The sequence below is a fragment of the Hemitrygon akajei genome, chromosome 13 (assembly GCF_048418815.1).
Source record: "Hemitrygon akajei chromosome 13, sHemAka1.3, whole genome shotgun sequence".
Classification (NCBI taxonomy): domain Eukaryota; kingdom Metazoa; phylum Chordata; class Chondrichthyes; order Myliobatiformes; family Dasyatidae; genus Hemitrygon; species Hemitrygon akajei.
Genome location: NC_133136.1, coordinates 44,492,077 through 44,510,485, shown reverse-complemented (window position 1 = coordinate 44,510,485; position 18,409 = coordinate 44,492,077). Strand labels below are relative to the sequence as shown.

At 40.6% G+C, this 18,409-nt stretch overlaps 1 protein-coding gene across 4 annotated transcripts in view; it reads right to left on the bottom strand.

Annotated features, from left to right (window-relative positions):
- Nucleotides 1-18,409, bottom strand: part of ipo11 (importin 11) — a 420,430-nt gene that overhangs the window by 301,283 nt on the left and 100,738 nt on the right. For all 4 annotated transcript variants that reach the window (XM_073064510.1, XM_073064512.1, XM_073064513.1 and 1 more), the window contains 3 exons: nucleotides 14,418-14,465; nucleotides 14,040-14,145; nucleotides 12,569-12,695 (listed from right to left, as the gene is read on the bottom strand). In XM_073064510.1, the coding sequence (XP_072920611.1) occupies nucleotides 12,569-12,695; nucleotides 14,040-14,145; nucleotides 14,418-14,465 (281 nt within the window). The remainder of the gene's footprint in view (nucleotides 1-12,568; nucleotides 12,696-14,039; nucleotides 14,146-14,417; nucleotides 14,466-18,409) is intronic.

The window sequence follows — 18,409 nt, the reverse complement described above, 5'->3', positions numbered from 1 at the left end:
GTCGTGGAGCTTATTGATTAATTTTGTGTGGATGAAGTGTTGAATACAGAGCTGTAGTCAGTGAAGAGCACCCTGGTGAAGAACATTGAAGGTTCAGATATTCCAGAGTAGAGTGAAGAGCCAATAAAGTAAAATCTGCTGTTGATCTGTTATGACGGTAGGCAAATGGGAACAAGTGCAAGTTGCTCCTCAGGCAGGAATTGATATGTTTCATCACAAACCTCTCAAAGCATTTCACCCTAGTGAATGAAAGTGCAACTGAATTATAGTCATTGAGGCAGGTTAACTCATTCTTCCTGGGTACCAGTAAAATTGAAGAATGCTTGAAGCAGGTGGGTATGTCAGACTGTCAAAGTGAGAGGTTAAAGATATCAGTGAACACACCAGCCAGTTATCAAATCAAATTTAATTATCATTCCAACCATACATAAATACGGCTGAAAGAAATGGCGTTCCTCTGGGACCAAGGTGCAAAACATTCAAAGTAGCAAACAAATACAGTTGGCTCTCCTTATCCGTGAATTCCGCATGCGCAAATTCAACCAACCACGAATCGAGAAAACCCAGAAGTGCTTTTCCAGGACTCATTGTTCGAGCATTGTTCACCTCGCGTCTCGTTCGTTCACTACTTTGTTCCTGTGAAAAAACGGCTCCTAAAAAGCAATTATGTGGTCAAAGCAATTTCTCAAAGGCTAAGAGGGAGCATAAAGTGCTATCTCTCGCCGACTGTATAGCTAGAGGACATGTCACAGAAGCATACCCCTGTCAGTGGCCAAATTAAACGTGAAAAAGCTTAGTCCCTATGAGCACTACTCAGAAGGGGTTGATGAGAGCGAGAGAAAAGAGTTTAACGCTAGTAAGGGATGGCTGGCTGGCTATGTAAAGCGCTACAGCCTCAAGAACATAAAGATCACGGGAGAATCGGCATCAGCTAATGCCGAGGCCGCAGCAGTGTTCCCAGCGGAGCTCAAGAAACTTGTAGAAGAGAAAGCCTACCTTGCAAGATTTGTTTGATGATGCAAAGAAAAAGAGTCAGCTTCCTATAACAATGTTTCTTACTAAAACATCTGCAATTCTGAAGTCTCGACTTTCAACACTTGAAGATCTTCAACCTCCACAGTTCCTGACTTCAGTATTATTGAGCCTCCTCCAAAGGATCCTTACTCCCTAAACAAGACAGTGTAACAACTACTGTACAGGTATTAAATGTTTTACTCGTCGTTTGATCACTGTTCGCCTCGCATCTTGTTCGTTCACTGCTTGTCTTGTGAGCAAGAGGAACATGTAAAGTATTTTTTCTTGTCAATATTCCCTAAACAAGACAGTGTAACAACTATTTACAAGCATTTCCATTGTATTAGGTGTTATAAGTTCTGTAATCTAGAGATGATTAAAAGCTTTACTCGTAGTTTGATCATTGTTCGCCTCGCGTCTCATTCGTTCGCTGCTTGTGTTGTGAGCAAGAGGAACACATAGTTGTTTTTTCTTGTCAATATTCCCTAAACATTACAGTATAACAACTATTTACATAGCATTTACATTGTATTAGGTATTATAAGTAATCTAGAGATGATTTAAAGTATACAGGAGGATGTGTGTAGATTATATGCAAATACTAAGGCATTTTATATAAGGGACTTGAACATCCACATTTCTTGGTATCCACGGGAGGTCCCGGAACCAATCCCTCGTGGATAAGGAGGGCCAACTGTATTCAAAAATAGCAAGAAACAAAATTCAAGACATTTGAGCAAAGAAGCAGATTCACTCAAAAAAAAAAGCACATACAGTCCAAGACCCTGAACAACAATGTTCAGCAATCAATGGTACAGTCTCCCGGCACGTACAGAAACATGCAATTCAGCCTGTCATTCCACTGCTCAAAAATGGGAGGGCAGCACAAACAGATAAGGCTAGGTCCCAGCCGAGCTCAACCATCCTGCAGAGCTTCAGCGTCACTCACTTGGTCTGCAACAGCAGGCAGTCCCAAGGCTTGAGTCCAGTTCTTGCTACAACTGAGGTTTGTTTGTTGATTGTCCCTACACCAGACAAGGGTAACAGGCCTGCGGCAGCTTACATTATCACCATCCAACAAAGTCTCACAATCGCAAGTGACTGTCTGAGACAATTTCCCATGGTTATACTGCACCAACTCCGATGTTTTTCAGTAGCGGGCAGCAACACAGTCTGCAGCCAAGTCAACTCCTCCGAACTCAAATCAGCACCTCCGACAGATCGGCGGGATCCTCCGACACCCCGGTCGGCCCCTCCAACGCCCTGGACTGTAACTCATAAATCAGCTGGCTCCAAAGCCAACGCTAATCCAGCTTCTCCGATCAACAAGCAGCTCACTGATCTTACAAAGAATAAAGCAGCTTTGGTTGACCCCCAGAGGCTGCTACGTTCGCACACATCTGTAGTACTCAGCCAGGTACACTATCTGGGCCACATGCTTTCAGTGAGTTCAGCCCCCTGAAAGATTCTGTCACGTCAGCCTGAGAGATTGAAATCCCAGGGTCGCTGGGGACCGTGGGAGTTTGTGAAGGTGCCCACATGCTTTGTTGATCAAAGTTCATCTGGGAGCAAAACCTTGTTGTCATATATATCACTTGGTTCTACTTTGTAAGATTTAATAGCATTCATGCCCTGCCACAGTTGTCACGCATCCTTTTGAAATGCAAGTTTGGTCCAGAATTGCCACCTCATATGTGAGATGGTTTTCCAGAGGTCGTACCTGGACCTCTCGTATCTTACTTGATCGCCAGGCCTGAACATGACTGTTCCGGCCCTATGCAGATTGCAGATGTCTTGGTTCATCCAGAGCTTCTGACTGGGGAGGACTCTGATTGATATTGTGAGGACACGCTTATCCACGACTGCCTTGCTAAGATCTGTGACAACCGTAGCATATTCATTCAGATCTTCTGATGAGTCCTTGAACAAGATCCAGTCCAATGGCTAGAAGCAATTCTTTAGCCACACCTCTGTCTCCCTGATTACCTCTTTGTTGTCCTTACTTCTGGAGCTCTACTCTTTAGCCTCTACCTGTGTACAGGTAGGATAGTCAGATTTCCTGTTCAATCTAGGGATGGAACACTAGGCGTTCCTAACCATAGTGTAACAGTGGTTGAGTGTGTTGGGACCCGTGGTGCTACTGGTGATAAGTTGATGATAACTGGGCAGATATTTCTTCAAGCAAGACTAACTGAAGCCCCCCAACAATGATACGAAAGGCATCAGGGTAGGCTGTTTCTTGTTTGTTAATCATGGCACTCAATACTTAATAAGGGTGCTTGCTTAACAGTCAGGATCATGGAGGATAACTCCCTCCAAAAGTAAAATGGAGAGCACTCAATTATTAGATGTTCCAGGTTATTAGGACAAGAGTTCTGTGGATGAAAACAGCTTGTTAATGAGAGAGATCAGAGGAGAATGGCCAGACGATTCAAGCTGACAGGAAGGTGACAGTAACTCAGTTAATTACACATTCGAACAGTGGTGCGCAAAAGAGTATCTCTATACAGAACACATCGAATCTTAAAGTGGGTGATCTACAGCAGCAGAAGAGCACAAGGATACACCCAGTGGCCACTGTATTAGGTACAGGAGGTTTGATTAATGTATGATTACTGTTGTCCAATGTTCCACTCTGGCAACTTCTGTCATCTTTTCTGGCTCGGTTCTGTCTCTTGTGGGGCAAGATATACCAAGCGAGAAAGGAGTTCAACCCACATTGCTTAAAAAACAAGATTAATTTATTTTATTTTGATATCTTCATATGATTAACAGTAATGGTGTATTACATACTCAAATGTAAATATATTAGGTAGAAATCAGAGAGTAGTGATGTAGCAGACATACTCTATTTGACAGAATGCAGCCTGTGATAGTTTTCCAGGGATTTGAGTGTTTATTTTTTAATCAATGACTTTGAACAACAGGAATCATTTTACATCTAGGTTTCCTAACAAACACAAGTTTAGAACATGAAAACCTTGCTGTTGTGCTATTGATACACATACTCATTGATCCAAATGCTTTATTTCCAATTCTAGCAGCTATTTTTTCACCACCAAACTAAAACTGTACTTGATGGGCTTATCTTGACATCTTTTTAAAAATAGTATCATATTTTCAATACTCAAGGGTTCTGACACCAATCAGTAAGCAAAGATGATAATATAGCCAAGTCTCTGCACAATTCTGAACCTCGCTTCTCACAGTAGCCATCAACGCATCCGAACACAGTCTGACAAATTACTGATTTACATATAATAAGCTCTTCTAGTATCTCAGCAGCACAAGAGACTGCAGATTCATCATGTAGGGTTTCGATCTGAAAAATCAACAGTTCCTTCCCTTCATCGGATGCTGCTTGTTCTGCTGAGTTCCTCCAGCAGATTGTTTCTCCAGTACCTTCTCTAACATTTTTAAACATATCTGATACAGTCGGCCCTCCTTATCCGCGAATTCCGCATGCACGAACTCAACCAACCGCGAATCTCGAAAACCAGGAAATGCTCTTCCAGCACTTGTTGTTCGAGCATGTACAGACTTTTTTTCTTGTCATTATTCCCTAAACAATGTACAAACCCCATTTCCAGAAAAGTTGGGATATTTTCCAAAATGCAATAAAAACAAAAATCTGTGATATGTTAATTCACGTGAACCTTTATTTAACTGACAAAAGTACAAAGAAAAGATTTTCAATAGTTTTACTGACCAACTTAATTGTATTTTGTAAATATACACAAATTTAGAATTTGATGGCTGCAACACAGCATTGTCCTGCTGAAATAAGCATGGACGTCCCGGGAAGAGACGTTGCCTTGATGGTAACATATGTCTCTCTAACATCCTAATATATACCTCAGAGTCAATGGTACCTTTCAATACATGCAACTCACCCATGCCGTGGGCACTGATGCACCCCCATACCATCACAGATGCTGGCTTTTGCACCTTTTGCTGATAACAATCAGGATGGTCGTTTTCATCTTTGGCAACCAGAACTCCATGCCCGTTTTTTTCCGAAAACTAGCTGAAATGTGGACTCATCTGACCACAGCACACGGTTCCACAGTCTTTCAGTCCATCTGAGATGAGCTCGGGCCCAGAGAACTCGTCGGCGTTTCTGCATAGAGTTGATGTATCGCTTCCTCCTTGCGTAATACAGTTTCAAGTTGCATTTCTGGATGCAGCGACAGACTGTGTTAAGTGACAATGGTTTTCCGAAGTACTCCCGAGCCCAGGTGGCTATAATTGTCAAAGTAGCATGACGGTTTCTTAGGCAGTGCTGCCTGAGGGCTCGAAGATCACGCGCATTCAACAGTGGTTTCCGACCTTACCCTTTACGCACTGAGATGTCTCTGAATTCTCTGAATCTTTTCACAATATTATGTACTGTGGATGTTGAAAGTCCTATATTCTCTACAATCTTGCGATGGGATATGTTCCTTTTGAACTGACTAACAATTCTCTCACGAATTTTGGCACAAAGGGGTGAGCCACGACCCATCCTTGCTTGCAAAGACTGAGCCTTTGATGGACGCTACTTTTATACCAAGTCATGATACCTCACCTGCTACCAATTAGCCTGCTTAATGTGGAGTCTTCCAAATCGGTGTTACTTGAATATTTTGTGCACTTTTCAATCTTATTTTAACTCTGTCCCAACTTTTGTTGAGTGTGTTGCAGCCATCAAATTCTAAATTTGTGTATATTTGCAAAATACAATTAAGTTGGTCAGTAAAACTATTGAAAATCTTTTCTTTATACTTTTGCCAGTTAAATAAAGGTTCACGTGAATTAACATATCACAGATTTTTGTTTTTATTGCATTTTGGAAAATATCCCAACTTTTCTGGAAATAGGGTTTGTAGTATAACAACCATTTTACATAGCATTTACATTGTATTAGGTATTATAAGTAATCTAGAGATGATTTAAAGTTTACAGGAGGATGTGCGTGAGTTATCATGCATTGGGATCGAAAAAAATCGGAAGTTCTCTTACTAAATAAGTCAGAACAGGTACATCCGGTATTATTTAGCGTCAGTTAGTCAAATGTTTGTCTTAGTATATATTTTACCTTTCTATGCATATAAAACACTTAAGAACTTATGTTTCAGCACTGGGCTCGGGAACGGAAGTTCTCGGGACTCAGAACAGATCGCTCCCTAGTGCGCTCTCCACCATGCCGGGTTGATGGGGAGGATCAAAAACTCAAAACCCCAAAACTGAATAATTAAACCACTGCGTTGCTTAGTAATAATTGTAGCTTTCATCGGGGCAGAGCCTTTCTCACTTTATCCTTTAAAAAAGTTTAGATCGTTGACCGATGTAGCCTAACGCTTTTCCAATGACCAATGGCGTTTCACCTCTTTCCGATCGCTTTATTATTTCCACTTTATTTTCAATCGTAATCATGATTATTTTCGTGAACAGAAACACTGCGCATTCAGAGCTCTGGCACCGTCCTAATGTCCACTGCTCTGAGACAGGTTAAATAAGGTCTGGGGTTCCGCTGGGTCCTAAGGTCCACCAGATTGAGACAAGTTGAATAAGGGATTTGAGCATTCGCGAATTTTGGTATCCGCTAGGGGTCCCGGAACCAATCCCCCACAGCTAACAAGGGCCGACTGTATCTCACAACCAATTAAAAATTATGCCACGCTCTCAATTTGCACAAATCTCCTTTATAATCCCAAATTATGTATGTTCATCTACTAATATATATACTTTTATACAGAAAACATTTTTGATTGCATAAATGTTAATTCTCAATCTAGCTTCATAGGCCTAATTTAGTTTCCATATCTTTTTTATCTCGTACTTCATCTGATTCTTACTCACATAATCAACTTGACACTGATCATACATCTTTTTCTGATGCACTCTACTCTCTATCTTTGATCATTCTGATCCATCTTTCCTCCAGCGGACGTTGTTTATATAGAGTGTGTGCGAGAGAGTGTGTGAGAGTATACATGTCTGGCTGATGGTAGACTGTCTTTAAAGAGAGTAAACCCTCACAAGGCAGAAGGACCTGATGGAGTACTTGGTAAGTCTCTGAAAACCTGTGCCACCAACTAACGACAGTATTCAAGGACATTTTCAACCTCTCACTGCTATAGGCAGAAGTTCCCACTTGCTTCAAAAAGGCAACAATTATACAAATGCTAAGAACAATGTGAGCTGCCTTAATGACTATCACACGGTAGCACTCACATCAACAGTGATGAAATGCTTTGTGAGGTTGGTCATGACTAGCGTGAACTCCTGCCTCAGCAAGGAACTGGACCCACTGCAATTTGCCTATCGCCACAATAGGTCAACGGCAGAAACAACCTCAATGGCTCTCCACATGGCTTTAGACCACCTGGACAACAAACACACCTACATCAGGATGCTGTTCATCAACTATAGCTCAGCATTTAATACCATCATTCCCCACAATCCTGACTGAGAAGTTACAGAACCTGGGCCTCTGTACCTCCCTCTGCAATTGGATCCTCGACTTCCTAACCGGAAAACCACAGTCTGTGCGGATTGGTGATAATATATCCTCCACACTGACGATCAACCCTTGCACACCTCAGGGATGTGTGCTTTGCCCACTGCTCTACTCTCTGTATACATGACTGTGTGGCTAGGAATAACTCAAATACCACCTATAAATTTGCTGATGATACAACTATGGTTGGTAGAATCTCAGGTGGTGACAAGAAGGCATACAGGAATGAGATATGCCAACTAGTGGAATGGTGCAGTAGCAACAACCTGGCACTCAACGTCAGTAAGACAAAAGAGCTGATTGTGGACTTCAGCAAGGGTAATACAAAGGAGCCCACACCAATTCTCATAGAGGGTTCAGAAGTGGAGAGAGTGAGCAGCTTCAAGTTCCTCAGTGTGAAGATCTCTGAGGATCTAAGCTAGTCCCAACATGTCGATGTAGTTATAAAGAAGGCAAGACAGTGGCTATACTTTATTACGAGTTTGAAAAGATTTGGCATGTCAACAAATACACTCAAAAACTTCTATAGTTGTACCGTGGAGAACATTCTGATAGGCTGCATCACTTGCCTGGTATGGAGGGGCTACTGCACAGGACCGAAAAAAGCTGAAGGAGGTTGTAAATCTAGTCAGCTCCATCTTGGGTACAATCCCACAAAGTACCCAGGGCATCTTTAGAGAGCAGTGTCTCAGAAAGGCAGCGTCCATTATTAAGGACCTCCAGCACCCAGGGCATGCCCTTTTCTCACTGTTACCATCAGGTAGGAGATACAGAAGTCTGAAGGCACATACTCAGCAAGTCAGGAATAGCTTCTTCCCCTCTGCCATCCGATTCCTAAATGGACATTGAAGCTTTGGACACTACCTCACTTTTTTTTTTAATATACAGTATTTCTGTTTTTGCACATTTTGTAAAATCTATTCAAAGTACCCAGTACATAATTAATTTACTTCTTTATTTATCATTTTATTTTATTTTATTTATTTATTATCATTTTATTTTATTTTTCCCTCTCTCCTGCTAGATTATGTATTTTATTGAACTGCTGCTGCTAAGTTAACAAATTTCATGTTACATGTCGGTCATAATAAACCTGATTCTGATTCTCAGTGGCAGTAATTGTATTTCATGCTACCGTCCTCTCTGACAGTATGTCTCAGATAAGTTTAAATACACAATTAATCATCACTTAACCGTATATGAATATAGCCAAACGAGACAGCATTCCTCTGGGGCCAAGGTGCAAAACATAACCAGCAGCACATCGCACATAGCACAAATAGCTCATATGGTTATCATTTCAGAAAAACATAGTCACAAACAAAAACTAATATAGCACAAGTCCCTGAGTGGCATAAACATAGACTACCCTGGTCCAGCTAGCTCTTTTATTGTGTGAACACTGGAGAGCAGCACCGATGGGAGGGCCAGCCCCAACTCAAGTATGGATTCCAGCACGCCCACTAGAGGCCCCTGCTCTCTCCTCCCCGAGCGACTGACAGGCCACTGCGTCCGAAGCAACCCACAGCCTAGGCCTAGGCCTTGCTACAACCAGGGCAATTACAGCTCCCCTGCCTTCTGTCTCACCAATGAGCTGGACTTGCAGTATATTATATTACCAATGTCGAATAGGGTCTGGCTATCACAATAAAAACTTCCAAGACATTCATTTGTTGGATTTGTCAGCACAACAATGGTATACAATAGATCCAGGCGACAACACAACAGTATGCAGTAAGTCCAGCTCTATCACTGTTGAGCAACTCGCTGATGGGATAGTCCTGCAATACTTGATGTTAGCGTCCAGCAGTGACTTGCGATCGTAAAAGAGATGAACAAGATGAACAAATGCATTTTTGTTTGGATCCAGAGTGGCTGCTGTGTCTGTGCGTGCCATCATCTTACCGGAAGATGAAAAGCATTCCATAAAAAAAATCATTCCCCTCCAACATATAGCAAAAATCCTTCCACTCACATTAACCTGTGTCCTCTTGTTTTGATAACTCTGACATTGGAAAAAAATCTTTATTATCTATCTTACTTGTTTCTCATATACTTTATCAGGTGATTAGTTCCTCTCAGTTTGTTTCTATCCCAATTTTTCACAGTACTTATTAAACCTATGATAAATCTGTACTTTAATGATTCAAAGGACTGAATGTTCATGCACAGCACAGAAGTGAATGGAGCATTCCAGAATGGATATACAATTCTATGCAACAAATGGAAGTCTTTTAAGATTGAAATAGTGCAAATTTGGGGCCAAATGAAGATGAATCATGAGGACAGCAAGTGCAAGGGATTCTGGGTGTAGTATTCACTGAAACTTGAACGAAGGAAAAATTGCACTTCAGAATCAAGAGGAAGGTAGTTGCGGCATCAGGGGTCGATCACCACAGCCTCAGTATGTCATCTGTGGAATTCTACGGGCCAGTGCCCTAGACCCAAGCATCTTCAGCTGCTTCGTCATTATTCTTGTTCCATAAGGACAGAAGTGGAGATGTCTACTGATGATTGCACGTTGCTCAGTTCCACTCAACAGCATCTCAGACAATGAAACAATCCATGCTAGCATGCAGTAAGACCTAGGAAACACTGAGGCATAGGCTGACAAGTACAGGGTAACATTTGCACCACAGAAGTAGTGGTCAATGACCACCTCAAACAAGAGTTTCCTTCTCTTGCCATTAATTTGTATTAACATAACCAAAACCCCCCACAATCAATATCCTAAGGGCCACTACTGTCCAGAAATTCAACTGGACAAAAATAGATCAAAGGCAGAGTATCCTCCAATGAGAGACTCACCTCCTGATAGCACAACTACAAGCCACAAGCCAAGCATATAGAGGAATACTCTTCACTCACCTAGATGACATCAATAAATCTGAATCTACCCCCTAGTTAAACTAAGTGATAAAAAGAATCAAAGGGGAATTGATGACCATGTAAAAGAAAATTGCAAGGCAGTGGAGAAATAAGGAGAGGAAAATGGCAGCTTAGCGGTTAGCATAATGCTTTATAGCACCAGCAATCAGGGTTCAATTCCCCCTGCTGTATGTAAGGAATTTGTAGGTTCTTCCTGTCACCACATGGGTTTCCTCCAAGAGCTCTGGTTACCTCCCACATTCCAAAAACATACAAGTTAGTAAGTTGGTGCTGGAACAAGGGCAACAGATGCGGGCTGCCCTCAGCACATCCTTCTGCTTTGTTGGCGGTTGACGCAAACTATGGATTTCACAGTACATTTCAATGGTTCAATGTACATGCGGCAAGTAAAGCAATTCTAAAAAAAAAACACTGACGAGGTTGCCACCCTTAGTGACATTGTTCAAATAGACTCATTCTGTGTCATAGGTAAAACAGGCTCAATAAAGAGAGCAGAAGAGCTTACCAGGAGCAACATCAAGCTTGCCTAGAAGTGAGTTGCCAACCTGGTGAAATTCAGCAAAAGAGTAAAAGCATGACAAACTGTGGAATCATCACGTAAGATTCAGTGATTCCACAGTCAACACTGCAGACCTATCACATCCAATGATGAATTCTCAGAAGTCTCTCTAAAAGGGCTTTGGAAGCTCAGTCACTGGATATATTGAAGAAACAGACTAACAGCTTTTTAGATGTTATCAGAATCAAAGCATTAGGGGTTATAGTGGAAAACAACACTTTGATGAGAGTGCTCTATTCCTGCTTTTATTTCTTATGTTATGTTCCCTTTTTCGAGGATGTAACCAGGAAGTTAGACGGGGGAGATCCAGTGGATGTAGTGTACCTCGATTTTCAGAAGGCATTTGATAAGGTCCCACATAGAAGATTGGTGGGTAAAATCAAAGCTCAGGGCATCGGGGGGAAGGCATTGACATGGATAGAAAACTGGTTGGCAGATAGAAAGCAAAGGGTAGCGGTGAATGGGTGTTTCTCGGAATGGCAGGTGGTGACTAGTTGGGTGCCACAGGGCTCGGTATTGGGACCACAGCTGTTTACCATTTACGTTAACAATTTGGATGAAGGCATAGAAAATAACATCAGCAAATTTGCTGATGATACTAAGCTGGGTGGCAGTGTGACATGTGATGAGGATGTTAGGAGAATTCAGGGTGACTTGGATAGGCTGGGTGAGTGGGCAGATACTTGGCAGATGGCGTTTAATGTGAATAAGTGTGAGGTTATTCACTTTGGGAGTAAGAACAGGAAGGCAGATTATTATCTGAATGGTATAGAGTTGGGTAAGGGAGTAATACAAAGAGATCTCGGAGTCCTTGTTCATCAGTCACTGAAGGTGAATGAGCAAGTGCAGCAGGCAGTGAAGAAGGCTAATGGAATATTGGCCTTTATTACAAAGGGAATTGAGTACAAGAGCAAGGAAATCCTCTTGCATTTGTACAGGGCCCTGGTGAGACCACACCTGGAGAATTGTGTACAGTTTTGGTCTCCAGGGTTAAGGAAGGACATCCTGGCTGTAGAGGAGGTGCGGCGTAGATTCACGAGGTTAATTCCTGGGATGTCTGGACTGTCTTACACAGAGAGGTTAGAGAGACTGGGCTTGTACAGGCTGGAATTAAGGAGATTGAGAGAGGATCTGATTGAAACATATAAGATTATTAAGGGATTGGACAAGATAGAGGCAGGAAATATGTTCCAGATGCTGGGAGAGTCCAGTACCAGAGGGCATGGTTTGAGAATAAGGGGTAGGTAATTTAGGACAGAGTTAAGGAAAAACTTCTTCTCCCAGAGAGTTGTGGGGGTCTGGAATGCACTGCCTCGGAAGGTAGTGGAGGCCAATTCTTTGGATGCTTTCAAGAAGGAGCTAGATAGGTATCTTATGGATAGGGGAATCAAGGGATATGGGGACAAGGCAGGAACCGGGTATTGATAGTAATTGATCAGCCATGATCTCAAAATGGCGGTGCAGGCTCGAAAGGCCGAATGGTCTACTTCTGCACCTATTGTCTATTGTCAACAAATGCCACTACAGTACAGCTAAAGCAAACTGTAGTTAACTGCAAAAAAAATCTTAGTTCATGAAAATATAAAATACATATTAAAACTTACCACACGATCTTGGTCCTGCATGAGATTAAGGATAGCCTCATACAACAATGGCCTTAATTCCGATTTAAATTTTACAGAAATCCATTGACCAATCAACCAAATGACTCTACGCCGAATAAGTTTGTATCTATACATCAAAAACAAACAAGATGATTACACATAAGCAACCTTTTTACAGGGAGTATTGCAACAAAGCAAAATTTAAAATATTAGCTCAATGAACAATAACAAAATAACAAAACCTGTAACATTCAATCAAAGCCCATTATAGAGGGATCACAAAAAGTTCCCAAAACAACAAAATTAATACCTATTCGGTTTATTAATATCATCAATGCAATATGGATTTGGCTTACTGTAGAACAAAAAAAAACTATTTTTGATTGCAATATAGGCTTCTAATCAATAAGTCCTTGAAATCATTGGAAAAGTTGTGCCTAACAACATAAGTTAGTAATGTACATATTATCAAGGAGAGTATTTGCAAGATCCTCAAATACACTACTAGATAGATACGTTCTAATTAATGTTTCCAAAATTCCAAAGTTCAAAGGAGTACGTTCGATATTTTATTAAGAAACCAGCAAAGTCGAATGATCTTGTAGCAATAAAAAAACTAACATAACTAGCAATATAACAGAATAAGCAGTGATGATAATGATATCATAGTGATCAAGATATAATAGTGATCTAGTGAGAAATTAACAATTTTAGCGGTCAACAAAAAAAAAATCACCCAGTGGCTCAACTCCGGCTCTAACTCTCAACGAGATCAAACTAACCTGAAGACAAAGCATGAATATGTAACTAAACTCATCCGCTCCTACTGTACCCCAATCTACATACCCAATAATAGTGCAACACACAGAGCAATACAGACAGTGAGAAAACAGATACATGGGTCTAACAATCTCAATGTAAGCAACCTTGCAGAATGCACATTACATTAATCAAATGACAATTAAGTTGATTTTCTCAATGTAAAAGTAACTTATAAGTTTATGCAGGCGCAATAGAATTACTATATTATACATCACTTCCATTCTAAAAGGACAGAGCAATTGGCTAATCCTTACGTTAATAAGGAATTTGATTGCAGCACCTTCCCAATGGTGTTAAAATGATTCCACTATACAAAAAAATTATTTTACCAGAAACAGAAATGTATACTGATTTTAAGTGCAACACAACATACTGTTGAAGAAGTAAAGGAAATCTGATCATAATCATATAACCTAACATCTCAAACCATATAGATACCAGTGATGTTGGTGGCAGTTCATAGGATAGATCACTATCTTTATCAATGTGGACACAGAATGTTTACATAGATAGCAACTGAAATATTCATCAGCTGAATGCAAAGGAAGAAAGTAAAACTAAAGATAATTTAATATACTGTACTTCTAAAAAATGGATAATTAAATGCTCAAATAGCACAGTTGGCTTAATTTAAATAGTTGGGGCTTACCTTATGTGAGTAATTTGCAATTCAGCCAGAAGCTGATTTTTAAACCACTGGTCAAAGTCCACATTATCAAAAAGTTCATAAGCTGCCAATCCAATGGCATTGTACACTACAAGAACCAAAATACAACAGGTCAAAATTCCAACCCATTTTTATAATAACAAATAAAATAACAAAAGGCATCAAAGATATATCCCAAGTCGCTAAGGTATATTCAAAACCTGGCTGTAAGTAGTAAAATGGTCCTCTTTTGACACTTAACAACAATGCTGTTCCACCACTAAAAATAATTATTGGCTGAATGTGAGAATCAGTAACAATGGTATCAGTCAGTAACAATACTGCTTTATTGAACCAAATAGCATTGTAAAGATAACATACCGGCATCTTTGATAACTAGTCCAACAGTATCCTCCACATTAGTTGGCCCTAATAAAGCCAAAAGTTACATTAAAGAGCAAATGAAAACATAGAAAAATAAGACTTTGCAAAATCATTCAAACTATTTGATATTAAATTATAAATAACTTGAGCAATAACACAACTAGCACAGATTTCCTGCATACAAGAATCAACAACAAAAACATTTGACAATTGCTACATCTGTAGAGCTTCAGAGAGTATGAAAGCAAATGGAAAGAACATCTGTAATGTGTGGAGAATTTTTTCTTTCCAAACGACATCCTGACTACACGTAGAGAATAAAAAGAACAAAGGTGACAACAAAATAACAGCCACAATAATAAAAAGAACCTTAGAGGAACATTATAGCCAATGCACAAGGTTGCCTACAATTAGTACTGTAGGTTATAATGATGACTATACTTCAAAATCAATCACTGCTTCTATTGTACTTTTAGATTTCCTAGGTCAATGTAAATTGTAGATGAATACAATTATTTTCAGAATCAGAATCAGGTTTATCATCACCGGCATGTGAAGTGAAATTTGTTAACTTAGCAACAGCAGTTCAATGCAATACATAATCTAGCAGAGAGAGAATAATAAAAATAAAAATAAACAAGTAAATCACTTATGTACATTGAATAGATTAAAATACAGAAATACTGTATTTTTTTAAAAAGTGAGGTAGTGTCCAAAGATTCAATGTCCATTTAGGAACCGGATGGCAGAGAGGAAGAATCTGCTTCTGAATCGCTGAGTGTGTGTCTTCAGGCTTCTGTACCTCCTACCTAATGGTAACAGTGACAAGAGGGCATGCCCTGGGTGTTGGAGGTCCTTAATGATGGATGCTGCCTTTGTGAGACACCGCTCCCTAAAGACTCAAGGATTGGTATGGGTTAGTTTTGTAGGATAGTACCCAAGATGGAGCTGACTAGATTTACAACCCTCTTCAGCTTCTTTCGGTCCTGTGTAGTAGCCCCTCCATACCAGACAGTGATGCAGCTTGTCAAAATGCTCTCCATGATACAACTATAGAAGTTTTTGAGTGTATCTGTTGACATGCCAAATCGTTTCAAACTCCTAATAAAGTATAGCCACTGACTTGCCTTTTTTATAACTACATCGATATGTTGGGACCAGGTTAGATCCTCAGAGATCTTGACATCCAGGAACTTGACGCTGCTCACTCTCTCCCCTCTGATCTCTCTATAAGGATTGGTACGGGTTCCTTCATCTTACCCTTGCTGAAGTCCACGATTTGCACTTTTGTCTTACTGACATTGAGTGCCAGGTTGTTGCTGCAGCACCACTCCACTAGTTGGCATATCTCACTCCTGTACGCCCTCTCATTAACACCTGAGATTCCACCAACCATGGTTGTATCGTCAGCAAATTTATAGATGGTATTTGAGTTATGCCTAGCCACACAGTCATGGGTATATAGAGAGTAGAGCAGTGGGCTAAGCACACACCCAAGGTGCGCCAGCATTGATCGTCAGCGAGGAGGATATGGCATTGCCAATCTGCACAGATTATGATCTTCCAGTTAGGAAGCTGAGGATCCAATTGCAGAGGGAGGTACAGAGGCCCAGGCTCTGCAATTTCTCAATCAGGATTGTGGGAATGATGGTATTAAATGCTGAGCTATAGTTGATGAACAGCATCGTAACATAGGTGTTTACTGAACCCACTGCAAAAACCGATAACATATTGTGTTCTATTTATCAGGCAAATTTTTTTTTAAAATCCGAAACATCTTCATCTAACACTAGTTAAATTTCCATTTTACTTACTTACGTAGAGATACAGAGTGGAATCGGCCGTTCAAGCCACACCACCCAGCAATTCCCTGATTTAATCCAAGTCTAATCATGGAACAATTTTACAATGACCAATTAATCTACCAACCAGTAGGTCTTTGGAGTGTATGGGGAATCACGAAAATAATCACGATCACAATTGAAAATAAGGTGGAAGTAATAAAGCGATCGGAAAGAGGTGAAACACCATCGGTCATTGGAAAAGTGTTAGGCTACAGTCGGTCAATGATCGGAACAATTTTAATGGTGCATGTTAAAGGTCCTGATACGTCGATGAAAGCTACAATTATTACTAAGCAACGCAGTGGTTTAATTATTGAAATACATATGTTTCTTAAGCGTTTTATATGCATAGAAAGGTAAAATATGTACTATATACTAAGAAAAACATTTGACTAACTGACGCTAAATAATACCGGATGCACCTGTTCCGACTTCAAATCCGATTTAAAGAGGGACTTGGGAACAAAACTCATTCATAACCTGGGGACTGCCTGTACTTTTAAGTCATTTCTAGATTACTTATAATACCTAATACAATGTAAATGCTATGTAAACAGTTGTTATACTGTATTGTTTAGGGAATAATGACAAGAGAAAAATAGTCTGCACATGCTCAAGCAACGAGTGCTGGAGAGAGAACTTCCTGGTTTTCCCGATCCGCGGTTGGTTGAATCCGCGCATACGGTATCGGCGGATAAGGAGGGCCGACTGTACAATCTGAAATAGTACAGCAAACTATCTAAATTGTTCATATCCTCTACAAAAGAAAAAGAAATACTTGGCAACAGGAGTAATAATCTAATCTTGCTCATACCAAAAGTGGAATTTACTCACATTTCATTGCTCTTGATCAGTTGCATTGTAGGTTCTATAAGTGCTCATCTAAATGAGATGAGAATTTTTGCCTGCGCTACTCTGAGTTTCAATGCTACACTACTCTTCAGGCAAACTATTTTGTCCTTTAGCCCCCTCTAATCTTTGTATTAAGGTTCACTACATCTTTCAGATATACAAAACACTCTTAGACTACACCAAACTTTGGAGTAAGTACACCATAAAGTTTAAAGGGTTAAATTACAATTAACGTTTGCATAAAACTCATTGAAATTCACTCATTTATGGGACTATTTGAGTGAAATTTCGAACAAGGTTGGAGGCAGCATCGGATGTACAACAACTCTGGCAGGGTTTGCAAGACATTACTTCCTACAAAGCGAAACCCAATAGCATGAATGACAGCAATGCTTCATTACCAGATGAACTTAACACCTTCTATGCCCGCTTTGAAAGGGAGAATATCACTACAGCTATGAAAATCCTGGCTGCAAATGATGACCCTGTGATCTCTGTCTCATAGGCCGACGTTAGGCTGTCTTCAGAGAGAGTGAACCCTTGCAAGTCTGAAGCTCCCTATGGAGTACCTGGTAAGGCTCTGAAAACTGGCAGGAGTATTCAAGGACACTTACAACCTCTCACTGCTATGGACAGAAGTTCCCACTTGCTTCAAAAAGGCAACAATTATACCAGTACCTAACAAATGACTATCGGCTGGTAGCACTCACATCTACAGTGATGAAATGCTTTTGAGAGGTTGCTCATGACTAGACTGAATTCCTGCCTCAGCAAGGACCTGGTCCCATTGCAATTTGCTTATCGCCACAATAGGTCAACAGCAGACGCAATCTTAATGGCTCTTCACATGGCTTTAGACCACCTGGACAACACAAACACCTACGTCAGGATGCTGTTCTGTTCATTGACTATAGCTCAGCATTTAATACCATCATTCCCACAATCCTAATTGAGACGTTGAAGAACCTGGGCCTCTGTAACTCCCTCTGCAATTGAATCCTCGACTTCCTAAACAGATGACAACGATCTGTACGGAGCGCTGATAATATCTCCTTGCTGACGATTAACACTGATGCACCTCAGGGGTGTGTGTTTAGCCCACTGCTCTACTCTCTCTATACCCATGACTGTGTGGCTAGGTATAGCTCAAACACCATCTATAAATTTGCTGACAATACAACCATTGTTGGTAGAATCACAAATAGTGACGAGAGGGCGTACTGCAGCGAGATACGCTAACTAGTGGAGTGGAGTTGCAGCAACAACCTGGCACTCAACGTCAGTAAGATGAAG